Source organism: Mesoplodon densirostris, chromosome X (genome assembly GCF_025265405.1).
Source record: "Mesoplodon densirostris isolate mMesDen1 chromosome X, mMesDen1 primary haplotype, whole genome shotgun sequence".
In the NCBI taxonomy this organism is placed as follows: domain Eukaryota; kingdom Metazoa; phylum Chordata; class Mammalia; order Artiodactyla; family Ziphiidae; genus Mesoplodon; species Mesoplodon densirostris.
This window is the reverse complement of record NC_082681.1, coordinates 90,561,670-90,589,294: the sequence shown is the minus strand read 5'-3', so window position 1 is coordinate 90,589,294 and position 27,625 is coordinate 90,561,670. Positions and strand designations below refer to the sequence as shown.

Here is a 27,625-nt window from a genome sequence, read left to right as displayed (position 1 = left end):
GTGGCTCCCTCAGGGTTCCTCTGGGACCCCGCAAGCTGGGACGGTTGCTGGGAGCAGCTAACGTAGTCATTTCAGGTGGGTATACTCAGCAAAACATGTGACCCTGGCGGCCATTTTCTCACACCCTGCCCGTCGCCATCTTCCGTTGTAGACAAAGGCACCGACCCCCCACCCTTGTCTGATGCGGCCTTGGCGATCACTTGGTCACTAAGATTCGAGAACACACATATTTAGGGCCACACATATTAGAGGCCCGCAGACAATAACTTGGCTTACAAGTAGGTTATATGGCCACACCAGCCAACGAACTGTTGCCGCCTCGCCGCCTCCCCGCCTCGCCGCCTCGCCGCCTCGCCGCCTCCCCTGCTCGGCCATTTCCTTACTTTACGGAGCGTCCGGGAGGCGGGGCCAGCGCGGCCCCGGGGAAGGGACGGGAGGGAGCGAGCCGTCAATCCTAAGCCCCGCCCCCGGGTGCGCGCACAGTGAGGCTGGGATCCGGAAGTCGTAGTCTAATGCCGCGAGCGCCGACAGTGTTGTGCTGACTTCTCTTCTCAGATCTCCGCCGGAAGTGGAGGTAAGACACGACTCTCTTTTTTCGTGGTGAACGCTCACCCAGCCGGCCGCGCGGAAAGGATCAACTATTTCAGGTGAAACCCGAGGCGCCCTCTGCCCTGGAATAGAGAGGTGAAGAGTCGGGTTCCTTCCAGGGTAGAAGGGCCCGGATGAGAGGCAGGGCTTGCTCGGCCTGTGGACATGCGCCCAAACACATTCTTGCGGGGTGAGGGGCACAGACGCACCTCATCTGGACAGGTGTAGACCCCTGGACACACTGTATGGAGAGTTACAGACCCCACTTGTGTGGAGAAGCGTCGAGTGCCCTCCTCCTTTTAGGGTAGTGAGGTTCCATTCCGTATTTTCCCGGTGTAGACGGGCGTGGACACCCCGAAGGTGTGGCGACATCGACCCCACCCGTAAAGAGACACATCTCCCTTCTCACGAGGCTTAACGGCGCAGATTTCTACCGGCGCTAAGGCACACAGATCCGCCTCGGCGCGCACCTTTTCCCTTAGGCAGAGGCTTTGATGTATTTACCCCCACCCCCGCCCGACCACCAGAATAGAGGAGCTCCGAAATTTTAATATATAGAGGAGTGAGCCTCCTTCCCTTAGCGTCAAGACCTAGAGACCTCCCTACCTCGCCCCCGTGTAACTAATTGACCAGTGTCCCGCCCCCACTCCTGCAGAGGTGGTAGACCACCCCTCCCTAAGTGTTTGGAGGCACAAGTCTCATCCCACAGAGAAGCACGGAGATTTACCCCTTCTAGGCTAGAGTGAGTCCCCATTATGGAAAATCAGATCTCACCACCTCCTCCCCGACGCTGGCTTACTGAATTTGTAAAGGCTTTACCCACCAAAAATGCCCTGCAGCAAACAACAGGAGACCTTAACCCACGAAGAGACAGTCAGAACTGCCTCTCCTGGGGTCCCCGGGGAAGAAGGGCTCAGATTTATTCTCTTTTTTACGTAGACACAGATCATCCCTCCTCTCCTCCCTTCCCCAAGGATTTAGAATCACCAACTGTAGGAAAGGAGAGACCCCCAAGGGAGCAGAGAGGTGCCCTCCAATGTTGAGAAGCAGTGACATCACTGATCACCCCATATAGTGTGTGCATGTGGGCTCCCCCCTTATCCGAGGTAGAGGAGCTCAGATCTTTTTCTCCCTATCCAGGAAAAATAACCACAGGAACCACCCCCCCCACCACCTACTGTAAGGGCCATTCCATTGAATGTATAGCTGCATTCCCCCCTCCCCCGTGCAGAGAACCAGAGGTCCTTTTCCTTCAATATTAACACACTGCTGACTTCAACCCGTACACAAGATAAACAGATCGTGCCCCATCCCATCTCCCGTGGAAGGGGCTAGAGTAACCCACTGCAGGCAAGGTGCAGACCCCATTCATGCAAAGCTGCATAATTCCCCCCTTTGTTAGCATGGCACTAATGTCACCTTGTAGTGGAGATCAGTATATCAGTCCCATCTCATGGCCCTCCCTAGCGTAAAGCGACTCAAAGTACCCCCCAGCCCCGGTCCCTGCACAACTTACAGATGTACAGACTTGTGTTCCTCTCCCATGCAGCGGAGATGCACACAGCCACTGTGCCGGTTTATCTAGTCCCTCTGTATCCTGGAGTAGAGTGACAAAAGGCATCCTGCCCTCCTCCCCCCTGTCACCAAGGAACAGACCCCAGCCATACATACAGGTGCACATTTTTCCCCCCTCCCCCAAGATTTTGCACTGACCTCAGTCCGCATAGACATACAGATAAAAAGCCCTATTCTGAGGTCCCTTTTCCTCAGGGTAGATTCCTGGGATATGTCTTTCCCTCCCACTTCCAGGGTAAATGAGACATAGAATCCCCTATTTGGGGAAAAGAGGTGCAGTTAATACCCTATGTAGAAACAGATTGTCCTTGCGTACCCCTCTCCCCTTAGAGAGGTTTAGTGCTAGTCCCTTACCTAGGGTATCATATCTGATGCATTGAGGCACTGACTCCACCCAGGAAGACAGATTTAGACCTAATTTCCCTTTGGGTAGTGTGACACTACCTTCCCTGTAATATTATTATTATAATTAATTATACTCAGCCATACCAGGCGCCAGCTCCAGTATAACCCCTTCTCTCAGATTCCTCTAATTGTTAGGGCTTCCTTATCATGTTCTTTAACATTTTATTTTGCCTTCAGGGGGCTCAGAAGGGGCTTATAGCATTGTGGTTCCACTCTCTGTCTTCACATTGGTTCTTCTCCCATTCCAACAGGAAAAAAAAAGCCTGCAGATTTGAATCTACCTGCTTTCAAGCTAGTCATCATGATGAAACTTAGACACAGTGAGTTTCTTTTACCACTCCTTCCCAATCCTAAGCTTTAATGAATATTTATAGTATTAAAAAAAATTGCCCAGTATGGGGCTTCTCTGGTGGTGCAGTGGTTGAGAGTCCGCCTGCCGATGCAGGGGACACGGGTTCGTGCCCCGGTCCGGGAAGATCCCACATGCCGCGGAGCAGCTGGGCCCGTGAGCCATGGCCGCTGAGCCTGCGCGTCCGGAGCCTGTGCTCCGCAATGGGAGAGGCCACAACAGTGAGAGGCCCGCGTACCGCAAAAAAAAAAAAAAAAAAAAAAAAAAAAATTGCCCAGTATGAACCAGATCATTCAGTCTGTCTTTTACGTATGGTATTATTGTTGTCTTCCCAACTTCCTTCTGAGGTACAGCTCCCCTTATCCCCCATACCCATTTTACAGATAAGGAAACTGAGGCTCAGCAAGGTTAAGTGACTTGACAAAGAGACTGCAGGTGAATAGCAGTAAATACCGTATTACACTGCCTATAACCCCAACACAGCCTAGCATTTTTCTTTATAAGTTGTACCTTCAAGTTGGTATCATAGATTGTACTAGTGGTTAAGAGCATGGACTCTGGAGCCAGACTGAGTTTGAATCTCAGCTCTTTCACTTATTACTTGTGCGGCCTTGGGCAAGTTACTTACCTTCAGTCTAGTGGGGGAAGAGGTAAAAATAGTTCCTACTTAATAGTATTTGCCTAACAGTGTTGTTGTGAGGATTTAATGAATTAAAGTAGGTAGAACACTTAGAACAGTGCCTGGCACATAATTAGCGCTCTGTAAGTATTAGCTTTAAAGATTCATCCTTCACTTCTCTTTGGAGTTTAGCCCCTCAGAGGATACATACACTGTCTGCCACTGAATTATTGTCTGACCTCTCTTGAGCTTTGGATTTTTCTTCCCTATAAAACAGACAGTGTGGATAAATTGCTGTTCTTTCTGCCTTCAGGACTCTTTCCCTTTCCTTCTCATCCTTTAACGGGATAACTCTTGCTTGTTTTTCGGATTTCAACTTATACATCATTTCCTCTGGGAATCCCTCCTGTTAACCTCCTCCCTTGGTTTCCACTTGTCTGTGTACCCACAGGAACCAGGGCTGTTGACTCTATGATTGGGGCTGTCTCTTTCACAACACTGTTAACTGCTCACTGACATCTGGTTCATCTTTGTGTCCCAAGGGCCCAGCATGACCAGGCATAGCTATTTGGCACTTACTGTATGCCAGGCACTAGAATGTCTCAATTAGTAGTGCTAACTCAATCCCCCCCCCTCCTCCCACCATGATGCTTACAGCCTAGAGGGAGAAGACAAATGTGATGCATGGACTCTTCCTTATAAGAGGGAAGGCAAAGGCAGTAGGACAGGTCTGGTTCTGTGCTTCCCTGCCTTTATCCTGCTATAGCCCAAGCAGAAAATGATAACATTTGGATAGCACACAGGATAGACTGGATGAGAATTGTGCAACCCAGTGGCCTTGTATTCTGTGTGAATTGTGGCCCTGCCTATGTAGGGCTTGGTGAAAAAAAATTGATTTACTTTATATAATCATAAAAATTTCATCAAGAATCAGACTTTGGTTATGTTAATACCAAAAGCAAATAATCATTTTTTCACGCAACACAAGAAAAGTGAACAAAATTAGTTATACTCTATTTAAGAATATCAAATACAAGATAATAATAGAATTATTATTTTTAAATTAATTTTTATTGGTAATAGAATTATTAATAGTGATGAAAAACAATAATTACCTGGTGAAATAGAGTATATGCATACAAAGGAACCCTGGGAGTTTAAAAAAATGAGGAAGTAGTATATGGAAAAACTATTATATGGAAAAACTGTTAGATGGAAAGATCTCCAGGATTTGTTAAGTGAAAAAAGCATGTTGCTGACAGGAGTACATAGTATGTTTCCTTTCCTGGGAGAAAATGGAAGGAAATAAGAATATATGTTTGTATTTGCATAAAGAAACTGAATGATGCATGACAAACTAATAAAGTGGTTTCTTGTGGTGAGGGGACTGCAGTGGCTAGGGACAAGTGTGGGAGGGAGATCTCTCAGAATACATGGTTTTATTTTTATTTATTTATTTTTCATAATTTTTATTGGAGTATAGTTGCTTTACAATGTTGTGTTAGTTTCAGGTGTACAGCAAAGTAAATCAGTTATACTCATACATATATCCACTCCTTTTTAGATTCTTTTCCAACGTAGGCCATTACAGAGTATTGAGTAGAGTTCTCTATGCTATACAGTAGGTCATTAGTTATCTATTTTATATATAGTAGTGTCTATATGTCAGTCCCAATCTCCCAGTTTATCTCCCTCCCTTTCCCCACTGGTGACCATAAGTTTGTTTTCTACATCTGACATGGTTTTACTTTGGAACCATATGACTGTATTACCTGTTAAAGAACAATCATACATATCTGCATTAGTGGGAAAATGGTGACCATTAAATTAAATAGAAAAACTTTACATGTGCACACAAAACAAAGACTTTCACTGTTAAATTGCAACTGAAGTCTTGATCAGACTAACTAGGTTGATTGCAGCAGAAGATGGGCGAGGTGCTTCATGGTGCAGCTCCCTACACCCTGGGCTAGAGATACCTTGGACCCAAATGGTAATGATAATGATTAAATCTGAGAAGGTTATTGAGAAGACCTAGAAAGAGTGTTCAGATACAGTTTCAACTGTTGTACGTTTTTGAATGGCTATTAAAAAGGAGGGTATGTTTTATCATTTAAAAGATTTACAACCATCAGTGATTGGTGGCACAGGTATGTAATCCATCGTAATGACAGACTGGAATGTAAGCTGCACAGGGAGGGAAATAGGGTGGCCTTTGAATAAAGAATGGAGTGGCGCCAGTGTTTTGGAAGTCTCTAGGAGGTTGAACAAATGTGCTTGAAGATAGTTGAGAGGGGTGTCTGAGATTGCTTTCTGAAGTACAAGCAGTTATAGATGATGATCATAGATGTCACCATAGCAATGGGTGGGCAGGTGGCTACATGGAATGGGGATGTCAAGGAAGTGGGAAACCTGAGAGTTGGAAGGGGCCCAGTGATCACCAAAGTTGCCCAGGTTGATGATGGCAGGAGTTCAGTTGAAAGTAAAGCTATGGACTTCCCTGGTGGCGCAGTGGTTAAGAATCCGCCTGCCAGTGCAGGGGACACAGGTTCAATCCCTGGTTGGGGAAGATTCCCACTTGCCACGGAGCAACTAAGCCTGTGCACCACAACTACTGAGCCTGCACTCTAGAGCCCACGTGCCACAACTGCTGAAGCCTGTGCGCTCTAGGGCCCGTGTGCCCCAACTGCTGAGCCCACATGCTGCAACTACTGAAGCCCGTTCACCTAGAGCCCCTGTTCTGCAACAAGAGGAGCCACCGCAATGAGAAGCCTGTGCACCACAGTGAAGAGGAGCCTCCGCTCGCCGCAACTAGAGAAAGCCCACGTGCAGCAACGAAGACCCAATGCAGCCAAAAATTAAAAAAAAATAATTAAGAAAAAAAAGCTATGAGCTAGGTGCTTCAATAAAAGAGGAAAAGTGACTCATAGGTGACAGGCATAGCAGCAGTCTCAAAAAAAGCAGGATTCCCCCCCGCCCCCCTCTTTTTTAACAAGGGGGAGAAATTGGTTTGGCAGTGGTGAGTCTGCAAGATACCTCCTGCACCTACTGGCTCCAAGGTATTCATGTTCATATAAACTAATAGCCACCTTTCAGGTCTGCAGGTGAAGCAGTGTCCTCAGGGGAGAGCTGAGTCTCTATTAAGGCAGGAGTTTGAGGAATTGTTCCCAAGAAAAGATGGAAGAATTAGGGGAGTGCTGATCTCCCAAGTGGGAGTTTCAGAGGGCATAGTGGGAAGTCGGATGCAGGGTAGATGGAGGATGGGGGCAGAGTCACTGCCAGGCTGGGGATACAGGGATGTAGTGGGATGAGAGTATGGGAGATGATGGATGAATGGAGAGATCCACCTTTGAGTATTGATATGAGAGTTGGTGGATGGAGATATTGGTGGTCAGAGAGATTTAAGGAAATTCTTCAAGGTCATATAGCTAGGTAGGTATTGAGCCAGAACAGGAACCTAGGTATGGCTGGCTAAAAAATGGTAGCTGTTTTCTCTCTGAAGCTATTAAAAAACAGTAACAGCGGCTCCTGGGTGTTGCAGTGTTATGAGTGGTGGCTGCACCCCTACCCTCTTCCTCGCTTCTCCTCCCCACTCCTTCTCCTCTCTGAAGCAGATGTTTTTCCCCACTTTAAGTGATGTATCTTCTTTCATCGTGTGCCTGTATCCAGTGCAGGCCCTCATTTTCCAGGGAAATTAGACTGATGGAAATTGTTGAGTAAAATGGCCAGACCTGGTTCCTTCCAAACCTCACATTCTTTTCATTGCAACATGAGTACTTTGGAAGAAAAGGAGACTTGGGATCTGATTTTTTTTTTGTTATGGGGAAATTCAGCCCATTCACATTCATGATGATAACTAATATGTTTGGTCTGATTTTTACCATCTTATTTTATATTTTTTGTTTGTTTCTTCTTATTCCCTTATTACTTTAAAAAAGTTTAACAAGTTAAAAAAATCCTCCACCAGGACTTAAAATTATGTTGGTAATTGCATTCGTATTTATATCAAGCATAACTAAATTTTTCTATCACTTTACCAAAGTTAAATAATTATTTTTGCCCTACTCTTCCAAAGTGAGACCTTTAGCATGATTTTATGCTTATTTTTGCTGGTATACTTCCTCAAGTAGTTTTACCAGAAAGGGAACACAGGTGGTAATCTTTGCACATGTCTGTCTTTTACCTTCACGTAAGAGTGATATATTGATCAGTTATAGGAATTTAGCTTGGAACACGGTCCCTTGTCTCAGTACTTTGTAATGGTTATTCTTCTGTCTTAAGTGTTCAGAATTGTGGATTTGAGAAGGCTGTCTGCTTCTCTCACCTTTGTTGGGAATGCCTTCTATTTGGAAGTTTACAAGATTTTCTCTTTATCCTTGGAGTTCAGAAATTTCAACAGTGTATGCCCAGGGCATATGTCTTTTTTGTTAATCTTGATGCTCCATGCGCCTTTCTAGTCTGAAGCCTCAATCCTGTTTTCAACTTGGGAAACTTTCATCTATTATTTTAAAAAATAATTGCTTCTCCATTTGTATCTTTTCTCTTTCCGGAACTCCTGTTAATTTAGATACTAGCTCTCCTGAGTCCATTCTCCATTTTCTGTTTTTACTTTTTTTGTTTTTTTTTTTAAGTTGTGGCACGCGGGCCCAGCAGTTGTGGCTCGCAGGCTCAGCCACTCCGGGGCGTGTGGGATTCTCCCGGACCAGGGCCCGAACCCGAGTCCCCCGCACCGGCAGGAGGACTCCCAACCACTGCGCCACTAGGGAAGCCCCTGTTTTTACTTTTCTTTGGATTTTTGTCCTGTTTTAAGCAAGCTCTTCCCTTGACCTTCTAGCTTATTAATTTGGTTATTAGTGATGTCTGTTCTTTTTTTTCACTACATCAATTGAATTTTTATTCAATATCAAATTTTGGGAATCTTTTTCTCACACAGTTCATTTGAAGTATCTTCTTGAATCTCTTTAAGAACTTGCAGTAGTGTTTATTTATTTAATTAATTTATTAAAAAAATTTTTTTGGCTGTGTTGGGTCTTTGTTGCCTCGCACGGGCTTCTCTCTGGTTGCGGCAAGTGGGGGCTACTCTCTGGTTGCAGCAAGTGGGGGCTACTCTTCGTTGTGGTGTGCGGGCTTCTCATTGCGGTGGCTTCTCTTGTTGCAGAGCATGGGCTCTAGGGCACAGGCTGAGTAGTTGCGGCACACGGCCTCAGTTGCTCCGCAGCATGTGGGATCTTCCCAGACCAGGGCTCGAACCTGTGTCCCCTGCGTCGGCAGGCGGATTCTTAACCACTGTGCCACCAGGGAAGTCCTGCAGTAGTATTTAAATCCTCTGTTTCCTACATTAACTCTGCTTTGGTGTGAACCACCTAGTGTGATTGGGGAGCCTGTTCTCTGATAATCTCAAGCTGCTCCTATATTTGTTTGTAGCATATATCCTGACCTTCCAGAACCTCCCCCTCTAAGAATTCCTTTAGCCCCCTTGCAAATGGTGAGAATTAAGGGAAACCATTCTTTCTGAGAGGCCAGCTGTGAAGGAGATGACAGACGGGACTCCTCATTGAAGTGGGAAGAGGCCCCTTAAGTTCCTGGGCTTTGTTAAGGCGTGATTGTAGAAGGTGAACTCTCTCCTCCTTAAATCAAAGGGAGGTTGCAGTTTAGCTGTGTAGCGCAATTCCCTTTGGAGGCAATGACATGAGCAGGGTCAGCAGGAAGGGACAGTTCTCTCCCCATGTGCTGAGGGCATCTCCTCTGGCTTAGCTGGCTGGGACTCCTCAGAGTCCCTAACCAGGGTCCCTAACTCTAACCCTCAGATCACTTTCCCATGCTACCAGCCCCTCACCTCAGCCTGGTGCCAAAATTGTTGAGCTGCCCCAGCTAGAAGTTGGAAGAGAGAAAGAGGAGTCAGAAGCACACATTCAAGTTGCTCTCTTCACAGGATTCCTTTAAGAACTGTTTCAGTTTGCACTGAATACCCCAAACATTTATATCCAGTACCTCCTCTGACACTGTTGCTGCCAGCTCCGTGTCTGTCCTGTGTGCCTAGACAGACATGGTGTCTGAGGCTTCTTTAGGTTCCCAGTGTGGCCTGACCTCCATTAAGGTTCAACAAATGTTGGGTAGGTGGATGATGGCGGTTTTTTTTTTCTTTAGAAAATAAAAAGCCAGGTAAAAGTTCCAAAGGCTGCAAGAAGGTAAGTTGGTTCCACGCTCAGGTAAGGTATACCCATTGTTGGTGACAAGGTCAGGAACAGGTTACCCACCCTAGAAGAGGCCCACAAAACCAGGTAGATATTGGGTGACTCCAAACAGAGCACTGCACTGGAATCAGTAGATCTGGCTTTCCCTCCCTCTCAGGGTGGCTTCAGCAGAGAAGCAGCAGCATTTATTAAGTTCCCACCACAAGCCATATACTGCCTTGTGCTTGGTTTACCTTGGTTAGGGATTGTCATCATCCTATTTTTTAGATGAAGAAACAGCCTCAGTGAGAAAGTTCTTAGGTTCAAGGTAGCACAGCTAGGACTTGAGTCTATCTAATTCCCAAGTCCCTATTGCTCATGGAGAGGAGGGAGGTTCAAACAGTCTTTGGCCCCAGCTCCTGGATCTCCTGGTCCTGCTGAGAAAGTTGTGGACAAGTAGGACTTGGGTCAGAGCAGCGGTTCTCAAACTTTAACTAGCCCTCCAGAATCACCTGGAGGGCTGGTTAAAACACAGATTGCTGGGCTCTACCCTTGTGTTGCTGATTTGGTGGGTCTGTCTTGGCATCTGATAACTGGTATTTCTAACAAGTGCCTAGGTGATGCTGTTACTGTTGTTCCAAGGGCTGCAACGTCCCTGCCTGGCTAGGGGAAGAAGGGTCTCTCTCTAGTCAGATGGGCAGACCTCTGGGGACAGAGCCCTTTTTGTTTGCTTCTCTCCTCTTTCCCCCAACAACTACACTTCTGAGCAGCTTTAACACCCACTGGGAAGGGTGATTTCCATGGGTTCATTAGGTCTGTTCATTTTTTCCCTGTTGTGTGGTGACCAGCCTGCAAAGCAGAATGGGAAGAAAGCAGCCACCAAAGTGGCCTCCGCTCACCAGTTTGTTCACTCCAATGATCATGCCAGTCGGGAGGCTGAATTAAAGAAGAAGAGGGTAAGCCCTTTCCCTTGGAAAGAGAGGGCCTGGCTTGACTGCCAGGTCCACAGAAATGTTGAGAGGCAAAGGCCAGAACTGTTAGGGTTGTTAGAGGCTGTTTGTGGAAAGGGGAAGAGAGGGCGGTTGCCTTGATACTTGATTTAGTGTCTCCATTTGCTCACCTCCCAGTCCATGGCTGTCTGGTTTATGTTCTCATTGCTCCACTGGAATGACCCCTGCCAGCTTCACCAGCATGTTCTCTGATATCAGACTCATGGATAGCTTTCTTCCCTCATCTTATTCAAATTCTCAGCATTTCAGACCATGATTTTTTTTTGAAACACTCTCACTTTGGCTTTCCTGTCATCTCACTCTCCTGAATGTCCTTCTTTCTTTTCTGCAGTCTCTTTTGCTGCTCTGTAAATTATGGAGCATCCCAGGACCTTGTTTTCTTTTCCTCTCTGGTCTTAAGTGCTTCCCGCTACCTAGAACACATTCTCTCTCAGCTTCATACACCTTCCTTGTATTAGTGTCTGCCATGCTTTCCCTTCCTTCATCTCTTTGTCTTTTTCTTTCTCTCAAACCCCTTATCTCTTGCTGTCATATCTTCTCCCTTCCTGTATCCCTGCTCCTCCCACCTGTGCCATGTCACACTGTTTTCTCCCTCTGTCACCTGCTCCCTGTTACTCTTGGTCTTCCATCCCTCCTTTAGACTGCAGACCTAGTCAGCTACAGCCCTGGTGTGCGTTCACTTGTTAGGTTGAGGAGATGAGGGAGAAGCAGCAGGCTGCCCGGGAGCAAGAGAAACACCGACACAGGACCATTGAAAGCTATTGTCAGGATGTCCTGCGACGCCAGGAGGAGTTTGAGCACGAGGTAAGAGAGCAGTCTTTGCCCCTGGGTAGGACTGGTGTGGGTTTGCTCAAAAGCATCTTTTGCCATTGATCTGTGAAAAGGAAAGAGGAAGGGTGTGAGATTGTTGGAGGGGGAGTAGGGAATCAGTTCAGAGAGGACAGGAAACAGTAGGGACATGGAGGGAGGGTGAGAGGGAGGTGAAGAGCCTTATCTGTGACTGGACAACCCTGGTTAGGTCCTTTCTCCCAAGCTGGAACCCAAAGACTGGGGTCTGGGAGTGGGGAGGCGTTGGACTAGGGGACAGGGGGAGAGAAGGAGTGAGAACATGAGGGGAAAGTTAAGAGAAGAGTCTTCCTTCTAGGACTTCTTACTGCCTTTCTGGCATATATTCTCATCTCACAGAATATATACTTTCCAACTCAAAGTTCCTTTTCTAATATAAAGTACACATTTTGCTTCCTCCATCCCACATTCCCCATAGATTGTTTTTCTCACTTATACCTCCCTCTTACATTCCTCCCTTATACACTCAGGTGCAATCCCAGGCCTCTAGCTGGTGCTCGAACACAGACTTACAAATAGGCACACACATGGACCATGTGGGTCTGTCCTTTCTTCTTCTAGTTCCTGGCTTTGTTCGCTGATACAAGCTGCTCTTTGGTGGATTGGGACTCACATGGCTCTCCCAGCCTCCCATGGTTGCCAAAGACAGCTCTCACTCTCTTTCCTCCCCTGGACCATTGTCTTTTTTTCCCTTTAGGAGGAAGTTTTGGAGGAATTAAATATGTTTCCTCAGTTGGATGATGAGGCCACAAGGAAGGCTTATTACAAGGAGTTCCGTAAGGTATGGAGGCCCATTTCTTTTTTTAAAATTTTTATTCATTTATTTATTTTTTGACTGCATTGGGTCTTTGTTGCTGTGTGTGGGCTTTCTCTAGTTGTAGCGAGCGGGGGCTGCTCTTCGTTGCAGTGCGTGGGCTTCTCATTGTGCTGGCTTCTGTTATTGCAGAGCACAGACTCTAGGCATGCGGGCTTCAGTAGTTGTGGCACACGGGCTCAGTAGTTGTGGCTTGTGGGCTCTAGAGCGCAGGCTCAGTAGTTATGGCGCTCTGGCTTAGTTGCTCTGCGGCATGTGGGATCTTCCTGGACCAGGGCTTGAACCCGTGTGCCCTGCACTGGCAGGCGGATTCTTAACCACTGTGACACCAGGGAAGTTCCGGGGGCGCACTTCTTAAGGCCCTTTAGGGAGGGCATCAATCCAGTCCTGTCTCCTCTCTGCTTCTGTTTTTCCTAAGGTGGAGACCTCTTCTTTCATGGGCCTGTTGATTGCTACCCAGTTCTTTCCCTGCCTTCATCCCTCATTCCCTGTCCTGCAGGTTGTGGAATACTCTGATGTGATTCTAGAAGTCCTGGATGCCAGGGACCCATTGGGCTGCCGCTGCTTCCAAATGGAGGAGACTGTCCTGCGGGCAGAAGGCAACAAGAAGCTGGTCCTGGTCTTGAACAAGATTGGTGGGTGTTGGACAGTATTGGGTAAGGCAAGGCAGGGGCCAGGCCTTGTTGAAAAACTAGCTTGGCCCAGACCCTGACACTCAGCAACTCAGTGGTATCCATAACAGTTGTGCAAGGTAGGAATTCTTGTTCGAGTTTTTAAAGCCAGGGATTTGAGAGGTGAGGTCACTTGTCTAAACACACACACACCACACACACAGTGCAGCAGAAGTTGGGAATGGAGTTAAAGCCTGTCTGCCTTTCAGTCCCCTGTTTTTGCCATTTTGAGCTTTATCTGTGACTGGCCAACCCTGGCGAGTTCCTCTTTTCTCCGAAGCTGGAACCCAGACACTGGGGCAGAAGAGCACATCAGCTCACGAGTCACTCAGGTCTGGGTCTCATCCCAGTTTTGCTGTCTGTTTTCTCTGGGATCTTGGACAAGTTATGTCACCTGAGAGCTTCTGTTTCTCTAGGTGTAAAATGGGCTGTGATTGTCCCAATCTCACAGGATTGTTGGAGAATTAATGATAAAGTGCTTGGTACATACATGTTCAGTTCTTCATAAATGGTAGGCATTTTTGTCAAGGTTATTCTTGACATTTGGCCCAACCTAGAATGATCCAGGGAGGGGATGGGAAGCACAATCTTTGGGAGGCCTCTGGTACCCTGGGCCCCCTGGTCTGGAAGGAAGGCATCTAGGACCATACAGCTGGTTACCCATTCTCCTTGAGGAAACAGAGGTCTCCTCATGGAGGGCCAACTGGTCCCCTAGACTAGACTGTCCTTTCTAACTCTAACCTGGGGACTGGACAGGGACTGTGAGTGCTAGGGAGATATCTGTTGGCAGGAGGTGGGCCAAGTCTTGGATGTGGGTGGCTGCATCTTTGGAGTGAGCCATCGAGGTGATGTTCTCCTCTCCAGTCCTCTCTGTTCCTATTTTCCCCAGACCTGGTCCCCAAGGAGGTTGTGGAGAGGTGGCTGGAATACCTTCGGAATGAGCTGCCAGTCGTGGCTTTCAAGGCCAGCACCCAGCATCAGGTCAAAAACCTGGTAAGCTGGGGCCAGGGACATCTAGCCTCTTTCAGGGTAGCCTGGGGCTACACTGATTTCTAATTATATCATTAACATAGAAATGTGTTTCCAATGGAAGATATTAAAGTATACAGAAACATTTGTTGCTTTGATGGAGAGAAACTGGGTCCTGGGGGACATTTGTTTTTTCAGTTTTGCACCAGGTATAAAACTTATTTATTTAAAAAAATAAAGTAGAAAAAATAAAAACAATTACGGTTGACCCTTGAACTAAACAGGGGTTAGGGACATCCACCTTCTGCACAGTGGAAAATCTGTGTATAACTTAGAGTTGGCCCTTCATATCTGCAGTTCTGTATCTGCAGATTCAACCAACTGCAAATCATGTAGTACTGTAGTATTTACTAGAGAAAAAATTTGCATATAAATGGACCTGTGCTGTTCAAACCCGTGTTGTTCAAGGGTCAACTGTATAGATGAAGCTTGAATATCCTTACGCTGGTACCTCTAATTCCAATCTCCTTTATCTATACCCAGAAGCAACCACCATTGTTAGTTTGGTGTGTATCCTTCTAGATATTTTTCTGTGCGTTATATTATATGTGGATGTGTTTATATATAAAGAGAAAATAGTGTTTGCGAGTATCATATATGTCATCCTGCGTTTTGTTTTTTTCCCCCTTGAAGATCTTTCTATAGAGTTCTACCTTTTTGATGCTAAATAAAATTAGTTTCCAATTTTTTTAATTATTATAACCAGTACTACAACATGTATTCTTACACGTCTTGGCTAGTGGGCAAGTGTTTGTGTAGGTTGGGCACTGAGAGGTAGAGCGGCTGGGTCATAGGCTTTTTGCATTTTACATTTTCCTAGTCACTGACAAATTGCTCCCCAGCACCCCACCTCCTCCACCCCTACCCCTCAGTGGCTGTACCAGTTTATCTTCCCACTAATGGGATAGATGAATGTGTGAGAGGGCTTATTTCCCTGCACCCTCGCCAACATTTGATATCATTCAACATTTATTTTTTATTTATTTATTAAAAAAAAAGATATCTGCATCTGTTCTTCTTTGCTGCATTAGCTACTGTGCCGGCTCACCAGCACGATTCAGCACGTTAAATGATTGTCAATAAACCACGCTGCAGCGGCGGCTCCCGAGTACGGGGAGGGAGGCTCAGGCCCGGCCGACCCTCCCCGCGGGGCAGGCCGAGCTCGCCGGATGTACGGACCGACGGACGCCTGGGGTCGCCGACGGAGGGCCAGCAGGCCCCCAGCCGAAGGCCTGGGCACCGGCCCTGCCGGGGGCGCGAAGGCCGCCAGGGAGGGCGCGACCGCCCGATCAGGCCTCAGGGGCAGAGAGTCTTCAGCCGGCGACCCCGCCGCCACCCTCGCTCGGTGCCCCTGTGACGCGCGGGTCCTCGCCTCATTAAACATTTAAATCTTTGTCCATCTGGGAGAAACATGATATCTCCTTTATAATTTTTTGGCCTTTTTCATGGCAAAAATGTGATAAGCATCCTTTTTTAACAGCTTTCTTTCATTTGTGTTCCACTTCAAGGATATAGCTCCTTAATCTGTTTCTTATTAATAGATATTTGAGTCAATTCCTATTTTGAAGTACTGTGGTGGGTAAGTAAGGACAGAAGAAGAGCTGAAAGGGCATTGTAGGCAGAGGAGGTTGCATCAGGAGTAAGGAGATGGAGGCCGAAATGGCCTTGTCCTGTGTGGGGAATCAAGGGAAGGTAGACTTTATGTGGGCCAGGCACTATCTCTTCTCTCCACAGACAGGGAGGCAAACGTCCCCATTGTGTAGGCGAGGTTCACTGAGGCCCAGAGAATGGAATCAGAATTTGCCAGACACACGCCTGCGAGAGGCAGAGCTGAACTCAGACCTGGCCTGCCTAGAGGCAACGATGCTATCCTGCCCCTGCTGAGGGAGGCAAGAGACAGGCAGGGACAGAGAAGACTGGAGATGCAAAGACAGTGGGGAAATAGGCCTCGTGGAAGCAGGGAAATGGCAGGTATTCAGGGCCTGTGTGAGAAGCCCTCTCCTTCAGGCTGGGGGTCTCAGTGATCACAGGGAGGTGGCCCTGAAAGTTGGAAATCTGAGCTGAGACCACATCTCCCGCCTGATGCCTCTTCTATAATACCCCTCATTTTCCAGAATCGCTGCAGTGTGCCAGTGGATCAAGCCTCCGAGTCACTGCTGAAAAGCAAAGCCTGCTTTGGAGCTGAAAATCTCATGAGGGTTCTGGGGAACTATTGCCGCCTGGGTGAAGTGCGCACCCATATCCGTGTGGGCGTTGTGGGTAAGGCCTTGGGGGAGGTCATGGGACCCAGGCTTCTTCCTTGTGCAGGGGCTTCACTGGGGCAAAGGATTCTGGGAACTTCATGTTACTTTTGTGGGGGGAGGAGAGGAGCTGTTCAGGAAGGGTCTTGTGATTTGTCATTTGGATATAGGTGGACGTGGGAAGGCATACTCAGGATCACCACCGTGGTTTGAGCGTTAGAACCGTGGACCAAATGTGCGGGGCCAGGCTTGGAGTTGGCCGCATCTCATTCTACCAGAGCTGTGGGAGGGAAGGGTGAACACCTCCTTTTCATAGATAAGAACTCTGGGGCTCAGGGGAGGGAAAGGGATTGTAGGGCTCAGCCTTGGGTGAGACAAGGCGGAGCTGAGGCTCAAACCTGGAACCCAGGGTACTGAGGGAAGGCTGGTGGGAAGGGAACAGGGAAATGGAGAGAGGCAGAGAGAGACCCGCAGGGAGAGGAAGTGAAGCTGGACACTGAGAAAAAGGTGTAGATTTGCATACCTGAATAGACACAGAAGATTTGGGAAGCCAAATGGTGGGATTGGTGGGGAGTGGAAAGGGAAGACAGATGTGAATGACAGAGGCATGCAGAGAGAGGGAGATATGATCACAAAGACGTGTGCACAGAGACTTGCAGAGAAACATAAGAGGGCTAGAGACCCTCCCATGTAAGTAGAGAGGCAGACATGCATACCCAAGGAAAGAATGAGTGAGAAAAACACAGGGATAGAGAGAGATTCAGAGGGAGATACACATAGAAAGAGGCAGGAACAAAGATGCAGACACAGAGGAATGCACCCCCAGACCTATGCACACATACAGGTCCACAAACACATGTACACATCCACATGTATGGAGACATGTACAGACCCAGAGGCAAAATACATGCAGACCAAGCTCTTCCCATACACTCACCCAACTCTGCTTCCCCTCCCCAATCAAATAGAGCCACGGAGAGGCACGTGCCTGGATACACTCGACCCTCAGACGTAGTCACACCCCAGAGTCGCAGAGACAGATACACGTCTATGATGAGACGGATATATATGTATATATAGAGAAATAGAGACAACAGAGGGCATTAGGGAGGCACAGAGAAAAAGAGACACAGTGGAACACGTATGGAAGGACATACATGTATAGAGACAAGCCCATGGAGAGAAGGAACATGTACAGAAAGAGCTGAGAGGAGTTGACATAGAGGGAATTACAAAGAGGGAGAATTGGTGGGGTGGGGAGAATTAGAGAGAAAGGACAATGGCCAGAATGAGATACAGTGAGACAAACCGGCAGAGAAAGAGGTGCTTAGATACACAGAGATACACAGACAAAGAAAGATATGATAGAGAAAAAGATGGAGTGGGAAAGACAGAAATGGGAAAAGCAGTGGTATTTAGAATGAGAACAACCAAGAGACAGAAGATATACAGAGACTTCCGTACACGAGGGATATATACACAGGCACATCTGTGAGGGAGCAGTACATATGTAAGTTCTAGCACACAGAGAAAGAGAATGGTGGGAATGAGAGACCCAGTGAGGAAGAAATACACAAGGACATCCATAGGCTGAGAGGTGCTCACAGATGCCCAAACAAAAAAACACGCACCACAGGCAGAAAGCTGCTCAGAGACTGACATCTGGAGATGAGCTCCCCCCACCCCCTGCCAGGCGAATTATACACCAGGATGGATGGTTCTGTCTTACAACATTTCCCAGTGTCCACCCTCCACTGGATTTTGTCACAGAGGCCTTGCATTGAGCGTCTTTCCCAGGTTGTTTGTAGGTAGGCGGTGAGTGTCACATCTAGAGAGAGGGACATGTCTAGCCAGGGTGCTCACGTATGGAGGAGAGGGGTAGAAAGGCCATGGAGGGGCTTGGTCAGGGCCTTGGATGGGAAGGCAGGAGGCCAGGCTCTTTTTTTGGTTTCCCCATGGCCTGGTCACACTGCCCCTGCCTGGGCCTCCCACACACAGGCTGTCCCAGATATTCCCGCGGACCCTTCCTGCCCTGAGCCATCTGCTGCTCCTTTGTAGGCCTTCCCAATGTTGGGAAGAGCAGCCTGATCAATAGCCTGAAGCGCAGCCGTGCGTGCAGTGTGGGAGCCGTTCCTGGGGTCACCAAGTAAGCACCTGCCTGCTCCCCCACTTCACAGATCCTTCACCCTACCATTCCCCCAACTCCCACGCCTTCAGCCCCTGTCCCTTATCTTGGACCAGCCTTTGATTCTTCCCTGGGCATGGGAGTCCCACTAATAGCCCTCATTTACCTGGCACACCTTGGCTGTGGGCCAGGCACCCAGCTGGGTGTTTCCCCCACTTAGCTCCCTGAAGCCTCCCCGACACCACGCAAGATTGGGCTCTGAATAAGCAGCTCCACTTCCTCGGTGAAGCAACAGGCTCAGAGAGTCAGAAGCTTGCCTGTGGTCCTGCAGCTCAGTCCCCGGTGGTGGAGGCTAGACTAGAATCAGACCCCACATCTCTCCACCTTCATCTGTGTGCCATCTGTCCCACCCTATCTCTCAACTGGGTGCTTGGAGCCTAGAGGATGCCAGGCACATCTGGGCTTATCACCGTCCTGTGTCCTCATATCTCCCCTCTCCCTCCCCAGGTTCATGCAGGAGGTCTACCTGGACAAATTCATCAGGCTGCTGGATGCCCCGGGCATTGTCCCAGGACCCAACTCGGAGGTGGGCTCCATCCTGTGCAACTGCATTCATGTGCAGAAGCTGGCGGATCCTGTGACCCCAGTGGAGACCATTCTGCAGCGCTGCAACCTGGAGGAGGTACGCGGGCCTCTTGCTTATGCCCTACCCTGCTCCAAGGGCCCTTCGTTCTTCCTCATGATTTCTCTTCTTCCTCTCTTCACCAGATTTCCAACTATTACGGTGTCTCTGGGTTCCAGACCACTGAGCACTTTCTGACTGCAGTGGCCCACCGCTTGGGGAAGAAGAAGAAGGGGGGCATATACAGTCAGGAGCAGGCAGCCAAAGCTGTCCTGGCTGACTGGGTGAGGTGAGGAGGGGGTAAGCGTAAGGATGGAGCCTGCTGGGAGTCAGGCTCCACAAAGGGGATCATCTGTGTTCACTGCAGCGGCGGGGCAGCCTAGCTTCTGGGGTAGGGAAGTCCAAGGCACCAGGTCACATACTGCTTGGCAACTTACGCCCAGTGATTATCCAGCAGCTCAACTTCTTGTTCAGAAGCAACTGTCTGGGTTTTCTAGTTGACCCTCAGTGTTTCTGACCTGAGAACTCATTCTCTCTTTGATTGGTCATTTGTTGTCTTAATGAGATCACCAATTTCTTCCCACCTCCCAATTCAGCGGGAAGATCAGCTTCTATACACTCCCACCCTCCACCCACACTCTGCCTGCCCATCTCAGTGCTGAGATCGTTAAGGAGATGACTGAGGTCTTCGACATTGAGGATACTGAGCAGGCCAATGAGGACACCATGGAATGTAAGTAAGGGCGAGTAGGTTGGCCTGCCTGGCACCTGGTCCTGCCCTAGTGGAGCCACACAGACCTGACAACAGGTCCCACATTTGACCTCCCCCTGCTCTGGCTCTACTCTGGCTTGGGGAAAACTGTTTAACTAGCTTTAACCTTAATGTCTTTTCCCACAAGGTGGAGAATTGTAATCTGGGTCACGGGAATATGGGGGTGGGGTCGGGTAGGGAGGCAGCTGGTTGTGGGCTCTTGGTAGATAGGAAAAAAAGCAGCACAGTACCTGGAACATGGTGAGGTATTTATGAAGTATGAGTTTCCTTTCCCCATCTCTTGAGGCCTGGAGTGGACTGAGATACTCCTCTCAAAAACCCCTTTTCTCATTTTGCTCTAGGTTTTGTCACAGCCATTGCATGTCCATTTCTAGAGTTTTACTTTTATCTGCATTGGCAGGTGAGACATCTGAGACACAGAAAGGTGATATTTGATAAATGGTCATTGACAGGCAGACGCGGCATTCAAACTAGCTCTCTTGCCTTGTTTTGAAGATTCTCCCAACTCAGTATCTAAGTGGTTAAAAGAATGGACTGCCTGGATTAAAATTTGAGTTCTGTTAGTTGTGTGGTGCTGTACAAGTTCTTAAGCTCTCCATGTCCAATGATGTCATCTGTAAGATGGGAACAGTAGCACCCACCTGATAAGATAGTTGTGAAGACTTATTTGCTATGTAAAAACACTGCCTGGCATATAGTACATGCTTGGTAAATATTAGCTGTTATTAAGATGGTTATTTGTTGAGGTACAGAGGTATGACTTTCAGAAACTCCTGTAGGAAGTTTGTTCTCTTCAGATACTCTACCATCTGCAGCTCTGGTTGATGGCTCCTTTCTTCTCTACCCCACCCAAGAAAGGTGCCCTTGCTCTCTGGGCCTGTCTGTGGACACTCCGGGGTAGTGGAGAAAGCCTTGGCTGGCCTGGCTTCTAGTTACCCTGTTTCTCTTGAGGGCCAGTAGCTTTCCTTCTCTGGGCCTTTTAGTGTGCTTGGATTACAAATGAGGACAAGAGGCTTGCCTACCCCCATGTGGCTTTGGGCAAGTCAGCCCTCTTTCCGAACTTTGCTTTTCTATCTGGTGGGTAGTTGGGAGGAATTAGTGCTCACATTTTTATGATGATGCTTGACTCCGGCTGTGCGTGAGGGCAAGCGGGGCTCTGGCAGTGAGAATGTACTTTGGCAAAAGATTGAGGTCCCAGAAATTGAGAAGAGGGAGTGGTTAATAGTGAGAATTTCCTAGTTGCCCTAGTGTTGAATCTTGAAGAGTGATTAGGGATTAGAGGCCCAGGGAAGGGGATGGGGCAAAGTTGAGAAGAGGTGGGAAGGTAGTGTGGGCCCAGGGCAATGGACACATTTGTGGTTTGCAGTGGAGGCCAGCTGTAGGCAAGGCACCAGAGAGAGAGGGAGAGAGGCCCGGTCCTGGGGAGGGAATCCCAGTAGCTGCCATTTACAGAGCAGTGTCTCAGGCCAGTGCACTTCAGGCACCCTCTGCTGTGATTCACAGCAGCCCTTTGTTATAGGGCTTGTGGCATTCTCATTTTCCAGATGAGGAAGCTGAGGCTCCAAGATCAGCTCCCAGCAGGCGAGTACCCTACTGCAAAACCCACATCTTGAATCCTTTGTCATGTGGCCTCCCAGCAGGAATAAAAGAGCCTTCCCTCCTGACTCCCCTGGGCAGCGTCCACATATCCTTTCCACTGAGGCCTGACCAGGGGGCTAGTAGCAGGGAGGAGCCAGGGCCCTGACAGTGGTATTTATTGTGTTAAAGGCTTGGCCACTGGAGAATCTGATGAGCTGTTGGGTGACATGGACCCGCTCGAAATGGAGATCAAGTGGCTCCATTCTCCGATGGTGAAAATAGCAGATGCCATGGAAAATAAAACCACGGTGTATAAGGTACCTGTTCTCTTTCTTCATGGCAACACTCTCCTCTACCCTGGGCTCTGGGAAATGGTCAGTCCCTTCCACCTGGCTCCCACAAGGTCCGCCTATAATACTGGGGAGATGCGGGTTGTTCATTCACACCCTGTGGGCTTCCTCAGTGCTAGGCAGGGTGCATCCTTTGCCAACCAGTGGCAGGTCCAAGGAGGAGGCATGCTCTCTCAAGCAGCTTTCCCAGCCCAGCTCTAGCCTAGAGAACAGGATCCCCGTCTATCCACCCGCTTGTTCAAGTTACAAACCTGGGCAACCCTGATTCTTCCTTCCTTCTAACTAGTATCCTGGATCCTATGTACAGTCAGTCACCAAGTCTGTGGCTTCTCCCTCCTAAATCTTAAGAGATGCTCTTGGCCTCTTTCTATTCCTACCATTCCTGTAACCCTAGCCTAAGCTTCCAGTTGTCTCCCACCTGGACATTTGTTCCATATGGCAGGTCCCAAAGGTCACCTGCCCTTTCATGGCTCCCCAGCACCTACAGGATCAAGTTGATATGCTGTGCTATGATCTCTGGAGGCTGTTTCAGCCTCTACGTCGGCCAGTCCCCCATCGCCACCCTTCAAGAGGTCACAGTTTAGTGGTTTCATCCACAGATATCTACACTGTGATGGGAGACACACAGGCTGGGGTTGGGGGCAGAGGTTGGGAAAGCATGGATCTAAGGGCCCTAACCTATACTACTTGTGGGTCAGGGAAGTATTCCAGCGGGCCTTGATGCTTGTGCCACGTCTTGAAGGTTGAGGAATTCTCTGGGCAAGGGGGGCCAGCAGCCTGTGGTCAGGGGCTCAGCCTGTGCGTGTGCCAAGACCCAAAAGGGCGAGAGCGTGTTATTTTGCAGAAATCACTAGTGGTCTGAGGTGGCTGGAGTGAGGGTAGAGGCGGGGAAAGATGAATCTGGTGTCAGATCATTGAAGGCCTTGAGTTTGACTTTAAACCATGGGTAATAGGTAAACACTGAAAGTTGGTTATGTTTTGTGGGGGAGGGGAGGCAAAGGGTTTAAAATTTTTTTCCCATTTTATTTAAGATATTTTTTTGATTAGGTACATGGTATAAAACTGAAAAGGTAGGATATTCCCTGGCAGTCCAGTGGTTAGGACTCCACGCTTTCACTGCTGAGGGCCTGGGTTCAACCTCTGGTTGGGGAACTAAGATCCCATGAGCCGTGTGGCGTGGGCACAAAAAAAAAAGGGGGGAAAGGTAAAGGGTATACAGTAAAAGTAAATCTCTCTCCTGCTTCTCTCTCCCAGCCACCCTGCCCACTCCTGAGTGTCCTTTCAGAGCGATTCCATCTTTATACACACATATACATAAAAACAGATAACATCTATCTCAATGCTTTTTAAAAATTATTTATTTATTTATTTATTTATTTCTGTGTTGGGCCTTCATTGCTGTGCGTGGGTTTTCTCTAGTTGTGGTGAGTGAGGCTACTCTTCGTTGCGGTACATGGGCTTCTCATTGTAGTGGCTTCTCTTGTTGTGGAGCACGGGCTCTAAGTGTGCAGGCTTCAGTAGTTGCGGCTTGCGGGCTGTAGAGCGCAGGTTCAGTAGTTGTGGCACACAGGCTTAGTTGCTCCGCGGCACGTGGGACCTTCCCGAACCAGGGCTCGAACCCATGCCCCCTGCATTGGCAGGCAGATTCTTAGCCACTGAGCCACCAGGGAAGTCCCAACAGATCAATTTCAATTCAAATAGTCGTATGCTGTTTTTATTGTTCTGTACATTGCTTATTTCAGTTACAAATTCATCTTGTAGATTGTTCCACATGATTACTTAAAGAACAGTCCTTCATTTTTAAAAAAGAAAATTATTTATTTGGCTGCATCGGGTCTTAGTTGTGGCACACGGGATCCTCACTGCGGTATGTGGGCTCTTTGTTGCAGCGCGAGGGCTTCTCTCTAGTTGTGGCATGCGGGGGCTCAGTAGTTGTGGTGCGTGGGCTTAGTTGCCCCATGGCATGTGAGATCTCAGTTCCCCGACCGGGGATCGAACCCACGTCCCCTGCATTGGAAGGCGGATTCTCAACCACTGGACCACCAGGGAAATCCTCTGTCCTCCATTTTTGATGGCTATATAATATCTGGAAGGGTTTCTTAAGCAGGGAAGCAACATGGTCAAGTTTATGTATTAGAACTATCACTCCAGTGGCTGGGGTAAAAATCAAGTTGGAAAGAAAGGAGCCAGAGTGGAGGTAAAAAGTCCAGGAAGGAAACTGTTGCCTGAGCTCTGTAAGAGGTGATGAGGCCTGCATTAGGACAGTGGAAGGAATCATGCCATTTCCATCTTCACATAGTTTCGAAAGTCCCGCCAGTGCTTATAGGAAAATCAGTTTAAAGTTGTGAGTTTAAGGCCATCCCCTGATATTTCTCACTGAGCCCATAAGCCCCAGAACATACCATTTTTCCTCAAGGACCAGCAGTAGTTCCCTACTCCATACTGCAAATTCTAGGCTCAGGTTCAGGGCCCTGAGTAGGGCCACTCGATTGCACAACTCCATTTAGGTGTGCTATATTGTAAATGGTGCCCCTTCCCACCCCCGCAACCCCATAGTTGTACAGTGGGGTAGCCTTGCCTTTTATCCACTGTAGTGTAGCAGGTAGTCATACATAGAGAATCCTGACTGCTTGGGTTCTCATTTATTCTACTGCTTACTAGCTGTGTGACGTTACGTGCCTTGTTTGTCAAAGACATTGTTGCAAGGATTAAATGAGTTAATACACAGGTGTGTGTGAGTACATGTATACATATACATATGTATGTATATGTATAACACACACATATATGTATATGCTTAGAAAGGTACTTGGCACATAGTGAGCTTCCTGTCAATATTACCTTTTACTGACCACATGTACCTTCTATTACAGCCAAATAGACACCCTTTTGGGTGCCCAGGTATGCTCTCTGCTTTTCCAGTGTTCAGTCAGGAATGACCCTCCCATCAGCAGAAGTATGTTGACCACCACCATCCCCTCAGCCTCTGTCACTTGTGCTGCATTTCTTTGGTGGGCACTTACCACATTCTAACTTGTGGTGTGGTTGGGTTTTTTCCTCTTTAGCCTGGTTGCTTCCCGAAGGTGGGACTGTATCCGAGCCATTTTTCCAACATTTCCCCATACAGAGCTAGGCACAAAATAGGTGTCAGAACATATTTGTTAAGTTGAGTAAGACCTTGAAGGGTCACTTGAACAAAGAATCATTGTAATACCAATTGTCATTGACAAGTAATTCTGCTTTTTCATTTTATTCTTGTAAAAGCCATGCAAGCTACCTACTGTCCACCCTTATTTGACAGATGAGCAAATTGTGGCTGAAAGGATAACTAAGCACCTGCTAGTCTGTGGTGGAGCCAGACTTGAAGCTTATTAGTTCTGTGTGGCTCCAAGGCTCCTGTTCTTATGCAAGCCTGTCCCTGCCTCCTCTGCAGAAGTCTTTGGAGGTACTCTGGGGGCCCAGACCTCACTGTTGTCCTCTCTTTCCCCAGATTGGAGATCTCACTGGGTATTGCACCAATCCAAACCGTCATCAGATGGGGTGGGCTAAGCGCAATGTGGACCTTCACCCCAGGAACAACAGCTCAGTGGATGTCTGCCCAGTGGACCGCCGCCCGATGCTACAGAGGATCATGGAGACAGACCCCCTGCAGCAGGGCCAGGCTCTGGCATCTGCCCTGAAGAATAAGAAGAAGCTCCAGAAGCGTACAGGTAGGGGTACCTGACCACCCCCCTGTGCTCCAAAAAGAACCTACCTGAGGCCTTAATTAGGGGCTCCTGAATGAGCATCTCTCTGTGTCCAGCCACAGGCCAGGGTTAGGGGGCAGGGATGGGTTAGGAGGCTTACCTGCTAGCACAGTGGTTCTCAAACTTTAGCTTGTATTAGAATTGCCTGGAGGGCTTATTAAAACACAGGTTTCTGGGACCCACCCCCAGAGTTTCTAATTGAGTAATTGGACCTTGGGTGGGTGGGTGGCAGGGCGCTGAGAATTTGTGTTTCTAACTGGTTGCCAGTTAGTGGTGATGTTGCTCCTCTGGGGACCACACTTGGAGAACCACTGGCCTAGTTTTTTTTTTTTTTTTTTTTTTTGCGGTACACGGGCCTCTCACTGTTGTGGCCTCTCCCGTTGCAGAGCACAGGCTCCCTACGCGCAGGCTCAGCGGCCATGGCTCACGGGCCCAGCCGCTCCGCGGCATGTGGGATCTTCCCAGACTGGGGCACGAACCCGTGTCCCCTGCATCGGCAGGCGGACTCTCAACCGCTGTGCCACCAGGGAAGCCCTGGCCTAGTTTTATGTATCAAATACCCACCATTTATTTATCACCTGCTTTCTATGTGTTAAGAAGCTTTCAGGCTATATATGTTTACTTAATCAATAGGCGACATACTCAAAATCCAAAGGGTACAAAAGAATATACAATGAAAATGTCTCCTTCCAGTCCCCCAGTCTTCCAGGCGTCCCTCCAGAGGCAACCAGTTAATTTCTCGTATCTCATTCCTGAGATAGGTACACAGGCAAATATCTGTATATTCTTTGTTCTCTTTTTGTAGACAGAGGCTAGTCTCCTGAACATACAGTTGTGCCACATCATTTTTCCACTCAATATATATTATAGATATTTCCCCATCAATTCACAAAAGAACTTCTCCCTTCATTTGAATGGTGGTCTGTTGCATGGCTGGTCCATTTAGGTCTTCATGCTATACTAATTTTCACTAACTCATTGCAAAAGTCTTATTCTCATTTGGTAAGTGAGGAAACTGGGGCCCAGAGACATTAAGTGACACACTCAAGGTATTTGATGGGGCCAAAATGCAAACCTAGATTTGACTGATCGCATGAGCCCTGTTCTTTGAACTAGACTATGTTCATAGGCGTTCGCTCTTGGCCTGGTTCCACGCCGAGTCCTGGGAATACAGAGATGAATTGCCCTTGAACTGCTGGTCTTATTGGGGAGTGGGGAGGAGACAAGAAAACAGACATTGGCAACACAACGTGATCACTGTGAAGACATAGAAAGCACAGTGAGGGAACCTAACCCAGCCTGGAGGTCGTGGTGGGGTAGGGGTGATCAGAGAAGGCTTCCAGGAGGACGTGATGTCTGAGGGGAATCCTGAGGAACAATAGGGTGTGCCTGGAGGATGGAGGTGAGCATTCAGGCTCAAAGCCCCTACTGCCATCCTGCCCCTTTGCAGTGAGAGCTTTGAGGGTCATGGCAGAGTGCTAATAAGTTCAACACAGTAAAAGAAAACAGCTGTTTTGATACTAGGAAGAGATAAAAATACTTGAAGCTCAGTAGTCTGACACTCTGAGATACAAGCTATTTTGGGGTGATCATTTCATAGGTAGACAAGTGGGTCTTCCTGTGAGGCTGAGCAGTGGCTGCCAGTAGCTCACCAGTTGTTTTGTTTAGTGTTGGGTGGGGAGGAGGCGGTTAGGGAGCCAGTTTGGGAGTTTGGTGCAGACCAAGGTAAATGTAGGCTAGCTCCTGCAGGCCTCCTGTTGGCAAGCCAGCCACCAAGTGACTGCCCATTTTTCTCCATCTTCAGATAAACTCGCCAGCAAGCTGTCTGCTTCCATGATGTCCGCCCTTGACCTCTCTGGCAACGCTGATGACAGTGCTGGTGACTGATCTCACCTCCTTCCCCCACTCCAAGCATCAGTCCTGGTGGAAATAACAGATGAAATGGTTTGCTTGTCCCTGAAGCACCTACATATTAAAAGAGCCCCTTCCCCCAACCCCCCTTCCCTCCATTCTCCAGGGAAAAAAAGTCCCAAGTGTCTGAAACTGACAAACCGAATACCCTTATTTAATCCGTACTCTGTTTTCAAGAGAAATAAAAAAAAAATTATCAGCA

General features: G+C 48.1%; 1 protein-coding gene across 3 annotated transcripts; it reads left to right on the top strand.

Annotated features, from left to right (window-relative positions):
• Nucleotides 1-472: 472 nt before the first annotated feature.
• Nucleotides 473-27,625, top strand: GNL3L (G protein nucleolar 3 like). 3 transcript variants are annotated; one of them, XM_060087274.1, is made up of 16 exons: nucleotides 473-574; nucleotides 2,820-2,888; nucleotides 9,684-9,724; nucleotides 10,558-10,665; nucleotides 11,407-11,523; nucleotides 12,263-12,346; nucleotides 12,879-13,014; nucleotides 13,940-14,043; nucleotides 16,194-16,338; nucleotides 18,378-18,465; nucleotides 18,952-19,126; nucleotides 19,213-19,355; nucleotides 19,663-19,799; nucleotides 21,606-21,733; nucleotides 25,257-25,476; nucleotides 27,317-27,625. In XM_060087274.1, exons 2-16 carry the CDS (start codon nucleotides 2,870-2,872, stop codon nucleotides 27,397-27,399), a joined length of 1,728 nt encoding a protein of 575 aa, XP_059943257.1. In that variant the 5' UTR covers nucleotides 473-574; nucleotides 2,820-2,869; the 3' UTR covers nucleotides 27,400-27,625. The 3 variants fall into 3 exon arrangements, with proteins under 3 accessions (XP_059943257.1, XP_059943255.1, XP_059943256.1); XM_060087272.1 differs by having other exon boundaries at nucleotides 12,879-13,035; XM_060087273.1 differs by having other exon boundaries at nucleotides 569-647; nucleotides 12,879-13,035.